The sequence below is a fragment of the Ranitomeya imitator genome, chromosome 8 (genome assembly GCF_032444005.1).
Source record: "Ranitomeya imitator isolate aRanImi1 chromosome 8, aRanImi1.pri, whole genome shotgun sequence".
NCBI classification, from domain to species: Eukaryota; Metazoa; Chordata; class Amphibia; order Anura; family Dendrobatidae; genus Ranitomeya; species Ranitomeya imitator.
In genome coordinates, this window is record NC_091289.1 from 66,998,537 (window position 1) to 67,021,353 (window position 22,817).

Consider the following 22,817-nt stretch of genomic DNA (forward strand, 5'->3'; position numbering starts at 1 on the left):
GTATAATACTGATCAGTAAAATACGGCAGATAGGAGCAGGGGCATAGAGAATAATTGTGCCGTATGCAATCCGTAGTTTCAGCACCTCTCTTACGTCCGTAAAACTCGCATGTGTGACGCCGGCCTTAGACGGTAGCGAACAAGCCTCGCGCCAACGTGCTGCCGCTTTCTGATCGCGGGCACGCGGCCTTATTGCACGGACCCCGGGGTCAGGGGTAACGTTACTCTTACCACAAGGGACGGCGTAAAAAACAATCCCAAAAATTCCTCCCTAACAACTAGGGTTCGTGCAACAGACGAGATCTGATGGGAACCAATGTAGGAGCCTCACAGGGCGCCATGACGGAACGCGCCCATCCAGAACTAGGCCGGGAGCAGGGGGCCAAACGGGGATGTCAGAGGATGATCCCCCCGACACCGCCCGGCACAGCCCCGTGCTCTGCACCAGTAGGTCCCAGCAGCCGAGGACCGGGGGGCACTGTGCTCAGTGTACTGTGCGGCTCTCTGTGACCCGGCATGGCTTGCGGCACAAAACCTCTCACTGTGCTTCCTGTCTCTATCGTCAGACTACATCACCCGCGGCACGCATGCGCGGTGTCACTCCATACAGTATGGCTACGGTGCTGTCCAGAGCCCTGAAGCTGCCAGGTGAGTGTTCCCCGCAGAGAGCTGTGTGCCCGGTCATCATCTCACTATACAGCGGCTCACCGGGGACGGGGCCGTGTATGGACGGCTGCATCCTGTACAGTATGGCTGCGGGTATTAGTGTGTAATGTATGAGCTGCAGAGGGATGATGGAGACAAAGCATTACTGTACAGGAGAATGGCGTATGTGTAATGTGGCAGGGTGTGATCTCCCTATTCCTGTCCTCAGCTGTCATCTCTGCAGGGTCTGATCTCCCTATTCCTGTCCTCAGCTGTCATCTCTGTAGGGTCTGATCTCCCTATTCCTGTCCTCAGCTGTCATCTCTGTAGGGTCTGATCTCCCTATTCCTGTCCTCAGCTGTCATCTCTGCAGGGTCTGATCTCTCCTATTCCTGTCCTCAGCTGTCATCTCTGCTGGGTCTGATCTCCCTATTCCTGTCCTCAGCTGTCATCTCTGCAGGGTCTGATCTCTCCTATTCCTGTCCTCAGCTGTCATCTCTGTAGGGTCTGATCTCCCTATTCCTGTCCTCAGCTGTCATCTCTGCAGGGTCTGATCTCTCCTATTCCTGTCCTCAGCTGTCATCTCTGCTGGGTCTGATCTCCCTATTCCTGTCCTCAGCTGTCATCTGCAGGGTCTGATCTCTCCTATTCCTGTCCTCAGCTGTCATCTCTGCAGGGTCTGATCTCCCTATGCCTGTCCCCAGCTGTTGTCTCTGCAGGGTCTGATCCCCCTATTCCTGTCCTCAGCTGTCATCTCTGCAGGGTCTGATCTCCCTATTCCTGTCCTCAGCTGTCATCTCTGCAGGGTCTGATCTCCCTATTCCTGTCCCCAGCTGTTGTCTCTGTAGGGTCTGATCTCTCCTATTCCTGTCCTCAGCTGTCATCTCTGCAGGGTCTGATCTCTCCTATTCCTGTCCTCAGCTGTCATCTCTGCAGGGTCTGATCTCTCCTATTCCTGTCCTCAGCTGTCATCTCTGCTGGGTCTGATCTCCCTATTCCTGTCCTCAGCTGTCATCTCTGCAGGGTCTGATCTCCCTATTCCTGTCCTCAGCTGTCATCTCTGCAGGGTCTGATCTCTCCTATTCCTGTCCTCAGCTGTCATCTCTGCAGGATCTGATCTCCCTATTCCTGTCCTCAGCTGTCATCTCTGCTGGGTCTGATCTCCCTATTCCTGTCCTCAGCTGTCATCTCTGCAGGGTCTGATCTCCCTATTCCTGTCCTCAGCTGTCATCTCTGCTGGGTCTGATCTCCCTATTCCTGCCCTCAGCTGTCATCTCTGCAGGGTCTGATCTCCCTATTCCTGTCCTCAGCTGTCATCTCTGCAGGGTCTGATCTCCCTATTCCTGTCCTCAGCTGTCATCTCTGCAGGGTCTGATCTCCCTATTCCTGTCCTCAGCTGTCATCTCTGCAGGGTCTGATCTCCCTATTCCTGTCCTCAGCTGTCATCTCTGCAGGGTCTGATCTCTCCTATTCCTGTCCTCAGCTGTCATCTCTGCTGGGTCTGATCTCCCTATTCCTGTCCTCAGCTGTCATCTCTGCTGGGTCTGATCTCCCTATTCCTGTCCTCAGCTGTCATCTCTGCAGGGTCTGATCTCCCTATTCCTGTCCTCAGCTGTCATCTCTGTAGGGTCTGATCTCCCTATTCCTGTCCTCAGCTGTCATCTCTGCTGGGTCTGATCTCCCTATTCCTGTCCTCAGCTGTCATCTCTGCAGGGTCTGATCTCCCTATTCCTGTCCTCAGCTGTCATCTGCAGGGTCTGATCTCTCCTATTCCTGTCCTCAGCTGTCATCTCTGCTGGGTCTGATCTCCCTATTCCTGTCCTCAGCTGTCATCTCTGCAGGGTCTGATCTCCCTATTCCTGTCCTCAGCTGTCATCTCTGCAGGGTCTGATCTCTCCTATTCCTGTCCTCAGCTGTCATCTCTGCAGGGTCTGATCTCCCTATTCCTGTCCTCAGCTGTCATGTCTGTAGGGTCTGATCTCCCTATTCCTGTCCTCAGCTGTCATCTCTGCAGGGTCTGATCTCTCCTATTCCTGTCCTCAGCTGTCATCTCTGCTGGGTCTGATCTCTCCTATTCCTGCCCTCAGCTGTCATCTCTGTAGGGTCTGATCTCCCTATTCCTGTCCCCAGCTGTCATCTCTGCAGGGTCTGATATCCCTATTCCTGTCCTCAGCTGTCATCTCTGCAGGGTCTGATCTCTCCTATTCCTGTCCTCAGCTGTCATCTCTGCAGGGTCTGATCTCCCTATTCCTGTCCTCAGCTGTCATGTCTGTAGGGTCTGATCTCCCTATTCCTGTCCTCAGCTGTCATCTCTGCAGGGTCTGATCTCTCCTATTCCTGTCCTCAGCTGTCATCTCTGCTGGGTCTGATCTCCCTATTCCTGTCCTCAGCTGTCATCTCTGCAGGGTCTGATCTCTCCTATTCCTGTCCTCAGCTGTCATCTCTGTAGGGTCTGATCTCCCTATTCCTGTCCTCAGCTGTCATCTCTGCAGGGTCTGATCTCTCTATTCCTGTCCTCAGCTGTCATCTCTGCAGGGTCTGATCTCTCCTATTCCTGTCCTCAGCTGTCATCTCTGTAGGGTCTGATCTCCCTATTCCTGTCCTCAGCTGTCATCTCTGCAGGGTCTGATCTCCCTATTCCTGTCCTCAGCTGTCATCTCTGCAGGGTCTGATCTCTCCTATTCCTGTCCTCAGCTGTCATCTCTGTAGGGTCTGATCTCTCCTATTCCTGTCCTCAGCTGTCATCTCTGTAGGGTCTGATCTCTCCTATTCCTGTCCTCAGCTGTCATCTCTGCAGGGTCTGATCTCCCTATTCCTGTCCTCAGCTGTCATCTCTGCTGGGTCTGATCTCCCTATTCCTGTCCTCAGCTGTCATCTCTGCAGGGTCTGATCTCTCCTATTCCTGTCCTCAGCTGTCATCTCTGTAGGGTCTGATCTCCCTATTCCTGTCCTCAGCTGTCATCTCTGCAGGGTCTGATCTCTCTATTCCTGTCCTCAGCTGTCATCTCTGCAGGGTCTGATCTCTCCTATTCCTGTCCTCAGCTGTCATCTCTGTAGGGTCTGATCTCCCTATTCCTGTCCTCAGCTGTCATCTCTGCAGGGTCTGATCTCCCTATTCCTGTCCTCAGCTGTCATCTCTGCAGGGTCTGATCTCTCCTATTCCTGTCCTCAGCTGTCATCTCTGTAGGGTCTGATATCCCTATTCCTGTCCTCAGCTGTCATCTCTGCAGGGTCTGATCTCTCCTATTCCTGTCCTCAGCTGTCATCTCTGTAGGGTCTGATCTCCCTATTCCTGTCCTCAGCTGTCATCTCTGCAGGGTCTGATCTCTCTATTCCTGTCCTCAGCTGTCATCTCTGCAGGGTCTGATCTCTCCTATTCCTGTCCTCAGCTGTCATCTCTGTAGGGTCTGATCTCCCTATTCCTGTCCTCAGCTGTCATCTCTGCAGGGTCTGATCTCCCTATTCCTGTCCTCAGCTGTCATCTCTGCAGGGTCTGATCTCTCCTATTCCTGTCCTCAGCTGTCATCTCTGTAGGGTCTGATCTCCCTATTCCTGTCCTCAGCTGTCATTTCTGCAGGGTCTGATCTCTCCTATTCCTGTCCTCAGCTGTCATCTCTGTAGGGTCTGATCTCTCCTATTCCTGTCCTCAGCTGTCATCTCTGCAGGTTCTGATCTCCCTATTCCTGTCCTCAGCTGTCATCTCTGCAGGATCTGATCTCCCTATTCCTGTCCTCAGCTGTCATCTCTGCAGGGTCTGATCTCTCCTATTCCTGTCCTCAGCTGTCATCTCTGCAGGGTCTGATCTCTCCTATTCCTGTCCTCAGCTGTCATCTCTGTAGGGTCTGATCTCCCTATTCCTGTCCTCAGCTGTCATCTCTGCAGGGTCTGATCTCCCTATTCCTGTCCTCAGCTGTCATCTCTGCTGGGTCTGATCTCCCTATTCCTGTCCTCAGCTGTCATCTCTGCAGGGTCTGATCTCTCCTATTCCTGTCCTCAGCTGTCATCTCTGTAGGGTCTGATCTCCCTATTCCTGTCCTCAGCTGTCATCTCTGCAGGGTCTGATCTCCCTATTCCTGTCCTCAGCTGTCATCTCTGTAGGGTCTGATCTCTCCTATTCCTGTCCTCAGCTGTCATCTCTGCAGGGTCTGATCTCTCCTATTCCTGTCCTCAGCTGTCATCTCTGCAGGGTCTGATCTCCCTATTCCTGTCCTCAGCTGTCATCTCTGCAGGGTCTGATCTCTCCTATTCCTGTCCCCAGCTGTCATCTCTGTAGGGTCTGATATCCCTATTCCTGTCCTCAGCTGTCATCTCTGTAGGGTCTGATCTCCCTATTCCTGTCCTCAGCTGTCATCTCTGCAGGGTCTGATCTCCCTATTCCTGTCCTCAGCTGTCATCTCTGTAGGGTCTGATCTCCCTATTCCTGTCCTCAGCTGTCATCTCTGTAGGGTCTGATCTCCCTATTCCTGTCCTCAGCTGTCATCTCTGCAGGATCTGATCTCCCTTATTCCTGTCCCCAGCTGTCATCTCTGCAGGGTCTGATCTCCCTTATTCCTGTCCTCAGCTGTCATCTCTGCAGGGTCTGATCTCCTTATTCCTGTCCTCAGCTGTCATCTCTGCAGGATCTGATCTCCCTTATTCCTGTCCTCAGCTGTCATCTCTGCAGGATCTGATCTCCCTTATTCCTGTCCTCAGCTGTCATCTCTGCAGGGTCTGATCTCCCTATTCCTGTCCTCAGCTGTCATGTCTGCAGGGTCTGATCTCTCCTATTCCTGTCCCCAGCTGTCATCTCTGCAGGGTCTGATCTCCCTATTCCTGTCCCCAGCTGTCATCTCTGCAGGGTCTGATCTCTCCTATTCCTGTCCCCAGCTGTCATCTCTGTAGGGTCTGATATCCCTATTCCTGTCCTCAGCTGTCATCTCTGTAGGGTCTGATCTCCCTATTCCTGTCCTCAGCTGTCATCTCTGCAGGATCTGATCTCCCTTATTCCTGTCCTCAGCTGTCATCTCTGTAGGGTCTGATCTCCCTATTCCTGTCCTCAGCTGTCATCTCTGCAGGGTCTGATCTCCCTATTCCTGTCCTCAGCTGTCATCTCTGCTGGGTCTGATCTCCCTATTCCTGTCCTCAGCTGTCATCTCTGCAGGGTCTGATCTCTCCTATTCCTGTCCTCAGCTGTCATCTCTGTAGGGTCTGATCTCCCTATTCCTGTCCTCAGCTGTCATCTCTGCAGGGTCTGATCTCCCTATTCCTGTCCTCAGCTGTCATCTCTGTAGGGTCTGATCTCTCCTATTCCTGTCCTCAGCTGTCATCTCTGCAGGGTCTGATCTCTCCTATTCCTGTCCTCAGCTGTCATCTCTGCAGGGTCTGATCTCCCTATTCCTGTCCTCAGCTGTCATCTCTGCAGGGTCTGATCTCTCCTATTCCTGTCCCCAGCTGTCATCTCTGTAGGGTCTGATATCCCTATTCCTGTCCTCAGCTGTCATCTCTGTAGGGTCTGATCTCCCTATTCCTGTCCTCAGCTGTCATCTCTGCAGGGTCTGATCTCCCTATTCCTGTCCTCAGCTGTCATCTCTGTAGGGTCTGATATCCCTATTCCTGTCCTCAGCTGTCATCTCTGTAGGGTCTGATCTCCCTATTCCTGTCCTCAGCTGTCATCTCTGCAGGATCTGATCTCCCTTATTCCTGTCCCCAGCTGTCATCTCTGCAGGGTCTGATCTCCCTTATTCCTGTCCTCAGCTGTCATCTCTGCAGGGTCTGATCTCCTTATTCCTGTCCTCAGCTGTCATCTCTGCAGGATCTGATCTCCCTTATTCCTGTCCTCAGCTGTCATCTCTGCAGGATCTGATCTCCCTTATTCCTGTCCTCAGCTGTCATCTCTGCAGGGTCTGATCTCCCTATTCCTGTCCTCAGCTGTCATGTCTGCAGGGTCTGATCTCTCCTATTCCTGTCCCCAGCTGTCATCTCTGCAGGGTCTGATCTCCCTATTCCTGTCCCCAGCTGTCATCTCTGCAGGGTCTGATCCCCCTATTCCTGTCCCCAGCTGTCATCTCTGCAGGGTCTGATCTCCCTATTCCTGTCCCCAGCTGTCATCTCTGCAGGGTCTGATCTCCCTTATTCCTGTCCTCAGCTGTCATCTCTGCAGGGTCTGATCTCCTTATTCCTGTCCTCAGCTGTCATCTCTGCAGGATCTGATCTCCCTTATTCCTGTCCTCAGCTGTCATCTCTGCAGGATCTGATCTCCCTTATTCCTGTCCTCAGCTGTCATCTCTGCAGGGTCTGATCTCCCTATTCCTGTCCTCAGCTGTCATGTCTGCAGGGTCTGATCTCTCCTATTCCTGTCCCCAGCTGTCATCTCTGCAGGGTCTGATCTCCCTATTCCTGTCCCCAGCTGTCATCTCTGCAGGGTCTGATCTCTCCTATTCCTGTCCCCAGCTGTCATCTCTGTAGGGTCTGATATCCCTATTCCTGTCCTCAGCTGTCATCTCTGTAGGGTCTGATCTCCCTATTCCTGTCCTCAGCTGTCATCTCTGCAGGATCTGATCTCCCTTATTCCTGTCCTCAGCTGTCATCTCTGTAGGGTCTGATCTCCCTATTCCTGTCCTCAGCTGTCATCTCTGCAGGGTCTGATCTCCCTATTCCTGTCCTCAGCTGTCATCTCTGCTGGGTCTGATCTCCCTATTCCTGTCCTCAGCTGTCATCTCTGCAGGGTCTGATCTCTCCTATTCCTGTCCTCAGCTGTCATCTCTGTAGGGTCTGATCTCCCTATTCCTGTCCTCAGCTGTCATCTCTGCAGGGTCTGATCTCCCTATTCCTGTCCTCAGCTGTCATCTCTGTAGGGTCTGATCTCTCCTATTCCTGTCCTCAGCTGTCATCTCTGCAGGGTCTGATCTCTCCTATTCCTGTCCTCAGCTGTCATCTCTGCAGGGTCTGATCTCCCTATTCCTGTCCTCAGCTGTCATCTCTGCAGGGTCTGATCTCTCCTATTCCTGTCCCCAGCTGTCATCTCTGTAGGGTCTGATATCCCTATTCCTGTCCTCAGCTGTCATCTCTGTAGGGTCTGATCTCCCTATTCCTGTCCTCAGCTGTCATCTCTGCAGGGTCTGATCTCCCTATTCCTGTCCTCAGCTGTCATCTCTGTAGGGTCTGATATCCCTATTCCTGTCCTCAGCTGTCATCTCTGTAGGGTCTGATCTCCCTATTCCTGTCCTCAGCTGTCATCTCTGCAGGATCTGATCTCCCTTATTCCTGTCCCCAGCTGTCATCTCTGCAGGGTCTGATCTCCCTTATTCCTGTCCTCAGCTGTCATCTCTGCAGGGTCTGATCTCCTTATTCCTGTCCTCAGCTGTCATCTCTGCAGGATCTGATCTCCCTTATTCCTGTCCTCAGCTGTCATCTCTGCAGGATCTGATCTCCCTTATTCCTGTCCTCAGCTGTCATCTCTGCAGGGTCTGATCTCCCTATTCCTGTCCTCAGCTGTCATGTCTGCAGGGTCTGATCTCTCCTATTCCTGTCCCCAGCTGTCATCTCTGCAGGGTCTGATCTCCCTATTCCTGTCCCCAGCTGTCATCTCTGCAGGGTCTGATCCCCCTATTCCTGTCCCCAGCTGTCATCTCTGCAGGGTCTGATCTCCCTATTCCTGTCCCCAGCTGTCATCTCTGCAGGGTCTGATCTCTCCTATTCCTGTCCCCAGCTGTCATCTCTGCAGGGTCTGATCTCCCTATTCCTGTCCTCAGCTGTCATCTCTGCAGGGTCTGATCTCTCCTATTCCTGTCCTCAGCTGTCATCTCTGTAGGGTCTGATCTCCCTATTCCTGTCCTCAGCTGTCATCTCTGCAGGGTCTGATCTCCCTTATTCCTGTCCTCAGCTGTCATCTCTGCAGGGTCTGATCTCCCTATTCCTGTCCTCAGCTGTCATTTCTGCAGGGTCTGATCTCCCTATTCCTGTCCCCAGCTGTCATCTCTGCAGGGTCTGAACCCCCTATTCCTGTCCCCAGCTGTCATCTCTGCAGGGTCTGATTTCTTCTCTTTTTGCCCCCTTATTTGACAGCAGGAATAGAAGAGATTACATCTTCTTAGACCCCATAGCCTATCAGCATGATAAGAGTAATCCACTTCATTGCACCTGCCATCATTGCTCTTTACTTGTTCATTATGTTCAGACTCAAGGAGTTCGGGTGCCAGCACCAAAAAATAGATAAAAATAGATGTACGGTATGTCACAATATATCAGTGGGACCCCGTGTTACACTTTGTGATGTCTAAACTCTGCACTTTCAGGTGCTGCATATCTGTCCTTATATTACATCATTTTTCTTACCAATAACTTAAAGGCATTGTTTTATATGTTAATAAATTAATTACTAAAGGCAGGTGATGTGCTGAAGAAAACGGGTACCTCACAAGTGCATTCTAATTCCCCATCCACTCCAGTGGTCCTATATGTTTTTTACTTGTCTTGCTGCAATGACTTTCTAATTTCCCACACATGACCACTGCAGACAATCACTGTCCTGTGCGATGGTGGCTGCAGACCATAAGGCATTTAATTGGCCACAGCAGTCACTTGATTGTCATAACTGCTGGACAAATGAAGGACTAACGGGGCTGTATTAGGGGAGATTTATAAGATCATACTTTAAAGGGAACCTGTGAGGTCTCAGAATCTGTCCCACCCTACAGCAGAGAGTGTGACCCCCGCTTCCCAGTAATGTCTCTGACTCCTGACACAATAGATGTTATCATCAGAAAATGAATCTGTTATTACCATGCTCAGCATATGTCAGTCATCCTGACCTGTGTCATCACTGTAATGGTGGAGTCACACTAAGTGTATGGAAATCGGTCCGAGTCCCCCTGCTGAGGATCGCACAAGTGTTCTCCGTATGGTCATCCGTGTGTAATGCGTTTGCAATGCGATGATGCGATTTTCTCACACCCATGTATCCATATGACATCCGTATGGCTTTACATTTTTCACTGATTTTCCCCATTGAATTTAATGGCTCAATGGGCTGAAATGAGGAAAATGTGTGCGTATTTCTCACAAGCTAAACAGGTGGTCCGTGTGGTGTTATGAACTGGTGGTTTAGAACCACAATGGACCAGGTGGTTAAGAGCACACAAAATGACCTGATAGTTACTAATAACATAGGACGAGCTCTGAGACGTGGGAACTCTGCTGACCGCAATCCCTAATCCTATCATACCACACTAGAGGTAGCCGTGGAGCGCTCCTGACCAGACCTAGGCGCCTCGGCACAGCCTAAGAAACTAGCTAGCCCTGAAGATAGAAAAATAAGCCTACCTTGCCTCAGAGAAATTTCCCAAAGGAAAAGGCAGCCCCCCACATATAATGACTGTGAGTAAAGATGAAAATACAAACACAGAGATGAAATAGATTTTAGCAAAGTGAGGCCCGACTTACTGAATAGACCGAGGATAGGAAAGATAGCTTTGCGGTCAGCACAAAAACCTACAAACAACCACGCAGAGGGCGCAAAAAGACCCTCCGCACCGACTAACGGTACGGAGGTGCTCCCTCTGCGTCCCAGAGCTTCCAGCAAGCAAGACAAACCAAAATAGCAAGCTGGACAGAAAAAATAGCAAACAAAAGAAACACAAGTGAAACTTAGCTTATGCAGGGAAGACAGGCCACAAGAACGATCCAGGAGAGAGCAAGACCAATACTGGAACATTGACTGGAGGCCAGGAACAAAGAACTAGGTGGAGTTAAATAGAGCAGCACCTAACGACTTAACCTCATCACCTGAGGAAGGAAACTCAGAAGCTGCAGCCCCACTCACATCCACCAGAGGAAGCCCATGGACAGAACCAGCCGAAGTACCACTCATGACCACAGGAGGGAGCTTGACCACAGAATTCACAACAGTGTGGTGTCCGAGCTTCTCTCACACAATAGGCTTGCCGTGGCGAGTCTCGGACGATATACGCGTACAATCACAGCATGAGAATAAATACCGTGATGTGACCTGCCCCATAGAGTAACACTGGTCCAAGTGCCATGCGATGTTTTCTCACATAGTACTCGCCCGTATTCTGCGGTATTGTGACCCCGGCCTTTACAGTCCGGCTTTCCATGCTGTGCTCACTCCCTACGGACATGACTGACATCCTTCTTACTAGTGCGGGGGCGTTTTTTCGCTGTAGCATTCCAGCTTTACATGCTGTACTCACACCCCAGGCTGTGAAGTCGGTGTCCATTTTGGTGGAGTCAGAGTCAGTGTCCATTTTGGTGGAGTCGGAGTCAGTGTCCATTTTGGTGGAGTAGGTATAAAACGGACCGGCACTGACTCCTAAAATCTATAATAAATTGGCCTCAGTGGTTCAGTGCAGGATGGGCTGTAAATGTTTTCTTAAGAATTTGGCAAGCTTATAAAATGTCCTATAAATGTCTGTTCTGTTCCTGATCTTAGGATCTCGGCTTTTAGTTACGATTATGTACATGCTCAGTAGTGACCAGTGCTGTGGGTCAGAATCAGGGAAATTGATGAGTCGGAGTCGGTGGTTTGACTTACCGACTCCACAGCCAGTCACACCACTGCGGGCATGACTGACATCCTCTTGATTTGCTGCGTCTTTTCTCCAGTGTATAGGAAGGAAGGACATCATGTAGTCGCATGAGACTTGAATGACAGAAAAGATGAGGCAGAGAATCAGGAGGATGTCAGTCATGCCCCGGGGGAGTGATTACAGCGTGTAAAGTCGGCCTGCGCTCAGTGAAGAATCGCCCCTTTTGATTAGTCCGATTCATTTGGATATGCCAAACACAACATTGAAAGTTTATTTTTGTGATAATAAGATCTATTGTCTCAGGGATCAGAGAAATTATTGGGAAATTGGATTCATGCTCACATTTGTGCTGGATCAGTTACTGAGGCTGTAGGGACCCGACAGGTTCCTCATACAGGATCATTTACATTGGCATTACGGAGTGATCTGGGGAACACTTGTTCCTTGATAATCCTGTAGTGTAAACAGGCTGCCGATCGCCTGATGAGCAAGTATCTATGCTGCCCAAACAATCGTCATTCTCAGCAGCGCATAGTCCTGTGTAAACCGGACTCATAGTCCTGTGTATCTGGACTCATGCTGCCGAGAACAACCGCAGCCTATGTGTACTCGGCGATCTATTACAGAAGGCTCAGTGCAGATCATTAGGTGCGATCTTCCTGCGTAACCAGTTACCGATCGGTAAATATTTTCTGATCGGTGGTCAATTAAGGCTACTTTTACACTAGCGTCGGTACGGGGCCGTTGCCATGCGTCGGCCCGTCGTACCGACGAAAGCTGCGAAAATAATGAACAACGGGGGCAGCGGATGCAGTTTTACAACGCATCCGCTGCCCCATTGTAAGGTCCGGGGAGGAGGGGCGGAGTTCTGGCTGCGCATGCGCGGTCGGAAATGGAGGACTCGACGCACCAAAAAAAGTTACATGTAACTTTTTTGTGCCAACGGTGCACCAAAACACAACGCATCCATCACACGACGGATGCGCCGTGTGGCCATACGTCGCAATGCGTCGCTAATGCAAGTCTATGGAGAAAAACGCATTTTGCAAGCACATTTGCAGGATGCGTTTTTTTCTCCAAAATGACGCATTGCGATGTACAGCAAACAACGCTAGTGTGAAAGTAGCCTAACACAACAAAATTGGGTGGTCTAAATGCTTCCTTGGGCCATGTTTAGATGGGCGTATTTCACAGTCCATATACAGTTAGGTCCATATATATTTGGACAGAGACAACATTTTTCTAATTTTGGTTATAGACATTACCACAATGAATTTTAAACAAAACTATTCAGATGCAGTTGAAGATCAGACTTTCAGCTTTCATTTGAGGGTATCCACATTAAGGCCATGTTCACACAGTGCGTTTTTTACTGCGGAACCGCAGCGGTATTGCCGCTGCGGTTCCGCAGCAGTTTTCCATGCAGGGTACATAACAATGTAACCCTATGGAAAACAGTCACTGCTGTGCACATGGTCCGTAATTTCGTTTAAAAAGCCGCGCAGAATAGCTGCGGCAAAAAAGAAGGAGCATGTCACTTCTTTTTCCTGAACCGCAGCGGTTCTGCACCCATAGACCTCCATTGTGAGGTCAAAATCGCAGTAAAACCCGCAGATCAAAAATATATCTGCGGGTTTTACTGCGATTTGATGTGCAGAACCGCTGCAGCAGGAAGTGCGGGGGAGCGGGCGGAAGTGCGTGGGCGGAGTGTGGCTGCCCCCCGTGCTCCGATCCCGCCCCCCGTGCTCCGATCCCGCCCCCCGTGCTCCGATGCCCCCCCCGTGCTCCGATGCCCCCCCCCAGTGCTCCGATGCCCCCCCCGTGCCCTAATCTCCCCCCCTTATACTTACCCGGCGTCCCGGTGTCCGTCCGGCCGTCTTCTCCCTGGGTGCCGCCATCTTGCAAAATGGCGGGCGAATGCGCAGTGCGCCCGCCGAATCTGCCGGCCGGCAGATTTGCTCCAAAGTGCATTTTGATCACTGAGATATAACCTATCTCAGTGATCAAAATAAAAAAATAGTAAATGACACCCCCCCCACTTTGTCACCCCCATTGGTAGGGACAATAAAAAAATTAAGAATTTTTTTTTTTTTTTTTCACTAAGGTTAGAATAGGGGTAGGGGTAGGGTTAGGGTTAGGGTTAGGGGTAGGGTTAGGGTTAGGGGTAGGGTTAGGGTTAGGGGTAGGGTTAGGGGTAGGGTTAGGGGTAGGGTTAGGGGTAGGGTTAGGGGTAGGGTTAGGGTATTTTCAGCCATTTTAGCCCTAAAAAGCTTCCTAGGAAACACACAGTCTCTGCATAGAAAACTGCATAAAAAAAGGATAAAAAAACGCATCAAAAAAGGACAAAAAAAGGACCAAAAAAAGGACCTGCGTTTTCTGCCAAGAGCTGCAGTTTTTTAAAAAAACTGTCCTGAAAAAAAAAGGATGGAAATCCTGAACGTGTGAACATACCCTAAAATTGGATGAAGAGTTTAGGAGTTTCAGCTCCTTAACATGTGCCACCCTGTTTTTAAAGGGACCAAAAGTAATTGGTCAGATTAAATAATTTTAAATAAAATGTTCATTTTTAGTACTTGGTTGAAAAACCTTTGTCGGCAATGACTGCCTGAAGTCTTGAACTCATGGACATCACCAGACGCTGTGTTTCCTCCTTTTTGATGCTCTGCCAGGCCTTCACTGCGGTGGCTTTCAGTTGCTGTTTGTTTTGGGCCTTTCTGTCTGAAGTTTAGTCTTTAACAAGTGAAATGCATGCTCAATTGGGTTGAGATCAGGTGACTGACTTGGCCATTCAAGAATATTCCACTTCTTTGCTTTAATAAACTCCTGGTTGCTTTGGCTTTATGTCTTGGGTAATTGTCCATCTGTAGTATGAAACGACGACCAATCAGTTTGGCTGCATTTGGCTGGATCTGAGCACACAGTATGGCTCTGAATACCTCAGAATTCATTCGGCTGCTTCTGTCCTGTGTCACATCATCAATAAACACTAGTGACCCAGTGCCACTGGCAGCCATGCATGCCCAAGCCATCACACCAGTGGCGTAGGAAGGGGGGGTGCGGGGGGGGGGCGGTCCGCCCCGGGCGGCACAATGCGGGGGGCGGCCGGCGCTGCAGGAGAAAGGGGAAAAAAAAAAAAAAGACGCCCCTTTAAATCTTCCGCCGCCACAACCAGGCTCCCCCCGCCCCTGGGCCCCCGCCCCCCGCTCTATACTCACCTCTCCTGGTTCCTGCGGCGCCGGCAGCTGCAGCGTCCTCTGATTCTGCGATGTCTCAGAGCAGAGGGCGCGATGACGTAATCACTGTGCGCGCCGCTCAGCCTCTCTGTCCTGAGCGTCGCAGAGCCGGAGAGACGCTGGCTGCACCGGACCTGCGCTGGGAACGGGAGAGGTGAGGATTTTACTTTTTTTTTTTTCTTTATGTCTGACTCTGGGGGCAATGCTGGACACACTGGGGCAATACTGGAGACCATGGGGCAGATTGCTGGACACACCGGGGCAATACTGGAGACCATGGGGCAGATTGCTGGACACACTGGGGCAATACTGGAGACCATGGGGCAGATTGCAGGACACACTGGGGCAATACTGGAGACCATGGGGCAGATTGCAGGACACACTGGGGCAATACTGGAGACCATGGGGCAGATTGCTGGACACACTGGGGCAATACTGGAGACCATGGGGCAGATTGCTGGACACACTGGGGCAATACTGGAGACCATGGGGCAGAATGCTGGACACACTGGGGCAATACTGGAGACCATGGGGCAGATTGCTGGACACACCGGGACAATACTGGAGACCATGGGGCAGATTGCTGGACACACTGGGGCAATACTGGAGACCATGGGGCAGATTGCAGGACACACTGGGGCAATACTGGAGACCATGGGGCAGATTGCTGGACACACTGGGGCAATACTGGAGACCATGGGGCAGAATGCTGGACACACTGGGGCAATACTGGAGACCATGGGGCAGATTGCTGGACACACCGGGACAATACTGGAGACCATGGGGCAGATTGCTGGACACACTGGGGCAATACTGGAGACCATGGGGCAGATTGCTGGACACACTGGGGCAATACTGGAGACCATGGGGCAGATTGCTGGACACACTGGGGCAATACTGGAGACCATGGGGCAGATTGCTGGACACACTGGGGCAATACTGGAGACCATGGGGCAGATTGCTGGACACACCGGGGCAATACTGGAGACCATGGGGCAGATTGCTGGACACACCGGGGCAATACTGGAGACCATGGGGCAGATTGCTGGACACACTGGGGCAATACTGGAGACCATGGGGCAGATTGCAGGACACACTGGGGCAATACTGGAGACCATGGGGCAGATTGCAGGACACACTGGGGCAATACTGGAGACCATGGGGCAGATTGCAGGACACACTGGGGCAATACTGGAGACCATGGGGCAGATTGCTGGACACACTGGGGCAATACTGGAGACCATGGGGCAGATTGCTGGACACACTGGGGCAATACTGGAGACCATGGGGCAGAATGCTGGACACACTGGGGCAATACTGGAGACCATGGGGCAGATTGCTGGACACACCGGGACAATACTGGAGACCATGGGGCAGATTGCTGGACACACTGGGGCAATACTGGAGACCATGGGGCAGATTGCTGGACACACTGGGGCAATACTGGAGACCATGGGGCAGATTGCTGGACACACTGGGGCAATACTGGAGACCATGGGGCAGATTGCTGGACACACTGGGGCAATACTGGAGACCATGGGGCAGATTGCTGGACACACCGGGGCAATACTGGAGACCATGGGGCAGATTGCTGGACACACCGGGGCAATACTGGAGACCATGGGGCAGATTGCTGGACACACTGGGGCAATACTGGAGACCATGGGGCAGATTGCTGGACACATCGGGGCAATACAGGAGACCATGGGGCAGATTGCTGGACACACTGGGGCAATACTGGAGACCATGGGGCAGATTGCTGGACACACTGGGGCAATACTGGAGACCATGGGGCAGATTGCTGGACACACTGGGGCAATACTGGAGACCATGGGGCAGATTGCTGGACACACTGGGGCAATACTGGAGACCATGGGGCAGATTGCTGGACACACTGGGGCAATACTGGAGACCATGGGGCAGAATGCTGGACACACTGGGGCAATACTGGAGACCATGGGGCAGAATGCTGGACACACTGGGGCAATACTGGAGACCATGGGGCAGATTGCTGGACACACTGGGGCAATACTGGAGACCATGGGGCAGATTGCTGGACACACTGGGGCAATACTGGAGACCATGGGGCAGATTGCTGGACACACTGGGGCAATACTGGAGACCATGGGGCAGATTGCTGGACACACTGGGGCAATACTGGAGACCATGGGGCAGATTGCTGGACACACTGGGGCAATACTGGAGACCATGGGGCAGAATGCTGGACACACTGGGGCAATACTGGAGACCATGGGGCAGAATGCTGGACACATCGGGGCAATACTGGAGACCATGGGGCAGATTGCTGGACACACTGGGGGTAATATGCTGGACACACTGGGGGTAATATGCTGGACACAATGGGGGTAATATGCTGGACACACTGGGGGCAGGACTTGGGGCATGATTGGAGACACGGGGCAGGATTGGATCATGGGGCAGGATGGATACGATGGAGGCTGGTGGGGCAGGATGGGGAGATCATATGGTGTAGAATGGATAGTCATGAGGGCAGGATACGAGAACATATGGCTGGAGCCAGGAATGAGATAAACGGGGCCAGGGTGGGGAATAGTGTTACCATAGGGGATAATTAAGGGATATTATTACTGCAGTGATGTATTTATTTTATTTTTTGAGTATACTGTTTTAAATGGGGGGGCGGTCCTGTTACTGTGCAGAGTGACACTATATCACCTTTTTGTCTTCATGTGGTGTAATGTAGAAGTTGTGAAAAATTAAGTAATGTGTTCTGCAAGCGGAGCTCGAGATAACTGTGTTATTTCCTGCAGAAACGAGTCCTGGCTGGAAGGAATGATGGCGGTCTGTGCTGGATGAAAGATGAAGGACTTCACCTAGAGACGTCACTGGTGAGTCAGTGTTACCTATACACTGACACTATACACTGTATACTATATAGAGGTCCTGTGTATAATGTCACCAGTGATCTCTGTATTACCTCTACACAGACACTGCATACTAAGTACAGATCTCCTGTGAATACTGGCACTTATGGTGATAGTATTGTGTTGTTTTTTTTTTTATTACTGATCAGTATTGTAGTATTCAGTCACTATGTGGTGGTAATATGTGGTCTGGAAATGGTGTTGTGGTATTTGTCCCTTGTATGTAGTATTATTCGGTCACTATGTGGTCTGGTCACGGTGTGGTGGTATTAAGTCACAGGTTTGGCATGTGGGGGTGACACCATTAGGCCCAGTTTAAGTTCTACAAAACAGGAAAACCATTTTTGGTAACCTTTGTGTGTATTGAGCCGGGGGAGGGGGAGGGGGGGGGTGGGCGCCAAACTCGGGAACAGCCCCGGGCGGCAAAAGCTCTAGCTACGCCTCTGCATCACACTGCCTCCACTGTGTTTTACAGATGATGTGGTATGCTTTGGATCATGAGCTGTACCACACCTTCGCCATACTTTTCTCTTTCCATCATTCTGGTAGAGGTTGATCTTGGTTTCATCCGTCCAAAGAATGTTCTTCCAGAACTGTGCTGGCTTTTTTAGATGTTTTTTAGCAAAGTCCAGTCTAACCTTTTTATTCTTGATGCTTATGAGTGGCCGCACCGTGCAGTGAACCCTCTGTATTTACTTTCATGCAGTCTTCTCTTTATGGTAGATTTGGATATTGATACGCCGACCTCCTGGAGAGTGTTGTTCACTTGGTTGGCTGTTGTGAAGGGGTTTCTCTTCACCATGGAGATTATTCTGCAATCATCCACCACTGTTGTCTTCCGTGGGCACCCAGGTCTTTCTGTATTAATGAGTTCACCAGTGCTTTCTTTCTTTCTCAAGATGTACCAAACTGTAGATTTTGCCACTCCTAATATTGTAGCAATTTCTCGGATGGTTTTTTTTCTGTTTTCGCAGCTTAAGGATGGCTTGTTTCAACTTCATGGAGAGCTCCTTTGACCGCATGTTTACTAAACAGCAAAACCTTCCAAATGCAAACACCACACCTCAAATCAACTCCAGGCCTTTTATCTGCTTAATTGAGAATGACATAAAGAAGGGATTGCCCACACCTGTCCATGAAATAGCCTTGGAGTCAATTGTCCAATTACTTTTGGTCCCTTTAAAAACAGGGTGGCACATGTTAAGGAGCTGAAACTTCTAAACCCTTCATCCAATTTTAATGTGGATACCCTCAAATGAAAGCTGAAAGTCTGAACTTCAACTGCATCTGACTTGTTTTGTTTAAAATTCATTGTGGTAATGTCTATAACCAAAATTAGAAAAATGTTGTCTCTGTCCAAATATATATGGACCTAACTGTACAGCACGCGATCCCTGGACTGACTGCGGGTATCCCCACCCAAGCTAACAGCCCCATAAATTTGGGTCAGGAAACCCATGGCCAGTCTGGGCATTGCAGGTCTAGGTACAGACCATTACATAAACCCTTTGAGCCCACCCTTAGTAGGCATACTTAAAAAAATGAGTGGTATATGAGCTCCGTGTAGGTGCACATTCACACTGTGGCGATTTCACAGAGAAAACCCAAGAAAAAAAATAAATTGAGCATATACCCTATAATGAGCAAACAGTAATACGGGGACATTTCTAGTATTATCCCCCCTTTATGAGCTAGACATTTACCTGTATAGCTTCCCATGGACAGGTAGCTGAACAGTCGGGCCCCTGTCTTGCTCTGCCCTTGTTCACATTGAGGTGGGCTGACACAAGGTGAGGTTTTAATACTAGACACAGGCTAGGACTGTCCCGATGGATGCACCTTGTCGCGGTAGGATGACTCTTATGATGGAAATAGTGCTAGTCCCCTATGTTATTTACATGCACTATTACTATTTACTTACTATAGGGTCTATGCTCAGTTTGTTTTTTGGGGGTTTTGTGTGTGAAATGGCCACAGTGTGAACGTGCTCTTAGGGATACTGACAGCCTCGCATCTGCATCTCCACCTAGATATGAATTATCCCTGTTACCACCAGTAATATTCAGCATAGCCGGATGAACCTTACTAATCCCACAGGGACATGATCATCTGGTGAATTTACAAGGCAGGGGAGGCAGTATGCTCTTACAGTGTCCGCTTAGATGCTCAAATTTGACTTTTTGCTCTTTAATTCTACAAAGCCATAGACAGGACATCATGAAAAGGTGGCCTAGATTTATTCACCCATTAATAAAAGCCATGGATGAATTTATCACCTTTAGGGACAGTCCGTAAGCTCCCGGGCTGTGTGATTTTCATCCACGTCTGTAACACAAGGCATCATTGAGCGGTATTAGACTGTGCTTGAATAGGAGGTCCGGGGGTCTCCACCTAAGGTTGTGCCTCCACAATCGGGGTCTGGCCCCAACAGTGCGGCCTACCCTGCTGCTTCCTACATACGTCACCTCTAGGGTGGATGTAGGAAATGTGAAGAATCCGCTTTGTCTTCAGTAATTTATGAAAGTGTGGTTTTTGGAGCAGCTTTTTCTGGTTAGTATTTCCCAGTGCACCCGGTGCAGGCGGAGGTTTGTATTTGATGTGCACAGTTGGTGTTTTTATGTCTTCAGATGTAAAGGCAGCTATCTGTGCTGAACTTCATGAAATCTGGAGAAAATGATTAATCCCTTGAATATATATCACCGCCAGACAGAGCTGAGAGGCGCTCGGTGTCACATCCGCAGCCTGGTGGTTTCCACTGTAACCTCCTGTTCACCGCATGCAGGGGGCAGCGATCCGCCATCTAGGGAGCGGCCTGGAGCTCTTTAGCTTTCATTTTCACTAATGATCATAAAGGGGGTTGGTGGTCCCTCATACCCCTCACTATTATTATTGTCAGCAGCACATCTGTTTACAGAAGCGGATGTGCTGCCGACCAGCAATGGTTTATAAGGCTTACTTACATGTGCTGAAAGTCTTCTATACTTTGTGTAAGTCGTGATCTTCGGACTTCTGGATGACCCACGATTTAGAGAGGAAACAAGGCAAAATCTTCTCTCCATGTCTTGGTTGCCAAAATTGAGTGAGCATCCAGGAATGGGGACTATCGGTGGCAGTCGGTGGTATAATGTGAGTCTGTTTTTCAGGGAAGAAGTCTCATGACCCCAGGGAATATGATCCTCTGACACAGGCGGATAGCGATGAGAGTGAAGATGACCTCGTTATTAACATCCAGCAAAATGGAGTTCAGAATGGGAAGGGCAATCGAGGTTCGTCCCAGGATCGTGACTCGGACGTGGAAGGAATATCTAAGAGGGTCCAGCAGCGACCAGTAGACAGTAAACAGGATGGGCTGTCTAACGCGGGATCCCTGGATCCAGAGCTAAAGCCACCTTCATCTTTAATATCTTATGTGCGGACCACCGTTTTTCTTCTGACTGTTGTCGTCTCGATGGTCATGGTGCTTGTCTGTGCTTTCCTCATCCCTTGCCCTATGAACGGTCAGCACAACATGTGGACGCTCCATGTCGGCTATGACACAGGTAAGCGCTGGGATTCGGGATCAGTGTTTTTTATCAGCTGTAGCTTTAATATTCCTGTCTGTAAGCCGTTACCTGACACTAAAGCACCACTCTAGCGGTTTTCTTTTATTTCAGCGCTGGAATGGCGCAACTTATCTTAAGATGGCCGGAGGTAAGTATATTGCTAAGGGCATGGAACACGGATTAGTCATACTACTCCAGCACTGAAATAAAAAAAATGCTGAAGTGGTGCTTTAAAAAGTAAAGTAAAAAGTAAAGTAAAACAACCCCACCAAAAACTAGCCAAAAAAACAGCACAAATGCAATAATAGACCAGGCCCAAATTGTCCTAGATTTGTCTGGAAATCATGTTAATTGATCCATTTTTAGTAAATGTATTTTTGGGAATCTTGTGATCAGTATCACCGCTGTTCCCATCCAGTTGTTTCCAGGACACCACAATGATAAATGTTCCAGGTTATATAATAGGCAGAAATGTATGGTGGCTTTAAGTAATTGTCCATTGATAAAATACTATGGGATTGATCGATCATTTGCCTTTTTTTTTACATCATTTTAGCTTGTGGTATTGCTGACTTACGTGGTTCATGAATTGTGCGCAAATTCAAAACTGCTCTTTATTTCTATTCGATATACAGTATTCTATTTATGTCGTACAATACTCATTACATTACAAAAATTGTGCCAAATTATCAGGAGTACATAAACTCACTCCAGGGGAGAACAGGGGTAAATTTGCCTAAAAATTTAGCAACTTTTTAAAGAGTCGCAACTGATAAATCAGCTGAGAACATCTGGAAACCCCAAAAACCATCCACAATGACAAATATTAAAAATGTAATATAGACTTTAGAAAAGGCACAAACTGAAAGAAGAATTAGGCACAAGTAAAAGAAAAACAGACAAAGCACACCAAATACTAAACCAAAAATGGCACAAATTCCCGAATAAATCGGGCCTTAGGGTACTTTCACACTAGCGTTTTTTGTAAATCCGTCACAATGCGTCGTTTTGCAGAAAAAACGCATCCTGCAAAAGTGCTTGCAGGATGCGTTTTTTCCCCATAGACTTCTATTGGCGACGCATTTGCGACGGATTTGCACACTTCGCATCCGTCTTGCGACGAATGCGTCGTGCTTTGGCGGACCGTCGGGAAAAAAACCCCCTACATGTAACGTTTTTTTCTCCTGACGGACCGCTTTTTCCGACCGCGCATGCGCGGCCGGAACTCCGCCCCCACCTCCCCGCACCTTACAATGGGGCAGCGGATGCGCCGGAAAAATGCATCCGCTGCACCCATTGTGCAAAGCGTTAAACGCTAGTGTCGGAATCTCTCCCCGACGCATTGCGACGGGGAGATTCCGACGCTAGTGTGAAAGAAGCCTTATACTATCATAGCAACAGAACCAGACAACATATTAAGCTAAAGGAGGGGCCTATGCGCACTAAATAGTGGTAAGAGACCCTCAACCATGGAAGAAAACAACCCACTCCATAGTAATAATAGAGATGAAGAGGACAAGGAGTATCACGGGTATAAAAGTCAATTGATTTATTTATTAATTACCACAAAAATCTTACACAAGTATCAAAAAATACACAAAGTTAGAAGAACAACGTAGGTGCATAAGGATGATAGGAAGGGACAGGTATCCACCGGTTTGTAATGCCCTAAAAACCATAAACCACTCTGAAATAATCAGTGTGCTGGTATTGCTACTTGCGGCAAGTCGCCGCCATGATAGCCACTATAATGGGGTAAAAGAGGATCCCTGGTACAAAGTGCATATAATGCGACGCTTACCGCTAAAATGAGGGGCAGTAGAACACACCGGACTGGAACCAGATGAGAATGGAAGACCCCCATAATGCATAACACAGTGCGGGGCGGGGATTCAGTAACAGGGTGGCCTCACTGCCCGCACAGGCGCAGGCAGGAACATCTGAGCTATGACGGCCAATACTCAA

General features: G+C 49.6%; 1 protein-coding gene across 2 annotated transcripts in view; it reads left to right on the plus strand.

The window, feature by feature from the left end:
* The first annotated feature begins 586 nt into the window (after positions 1-586).
* Positions 587-22,817, plus strand: part of FAM234B (family with sequence similarity 234 member B) — a 66,646-nt gene continuing 44,415 nt past the window's right edge. The window contains exons 1-2 of one of the 2 annotated variants that reach the window (XM_069737056.1): positions 587-648; positions 20,454-20,849. In XM_069737056.1, coding sequence (XP_069593157.1) covers positions 588-648; positions 20,454-20,849 — 457 coding nt within the window. In that variant the 5' untranslated portion in view covers position 587. The remainder of the gene's footprint in view (positions 649-20,453; positions 20,850-22,817) is intronic. The other variant, XM_069737055.1, reaches the window with a different exon arrangement.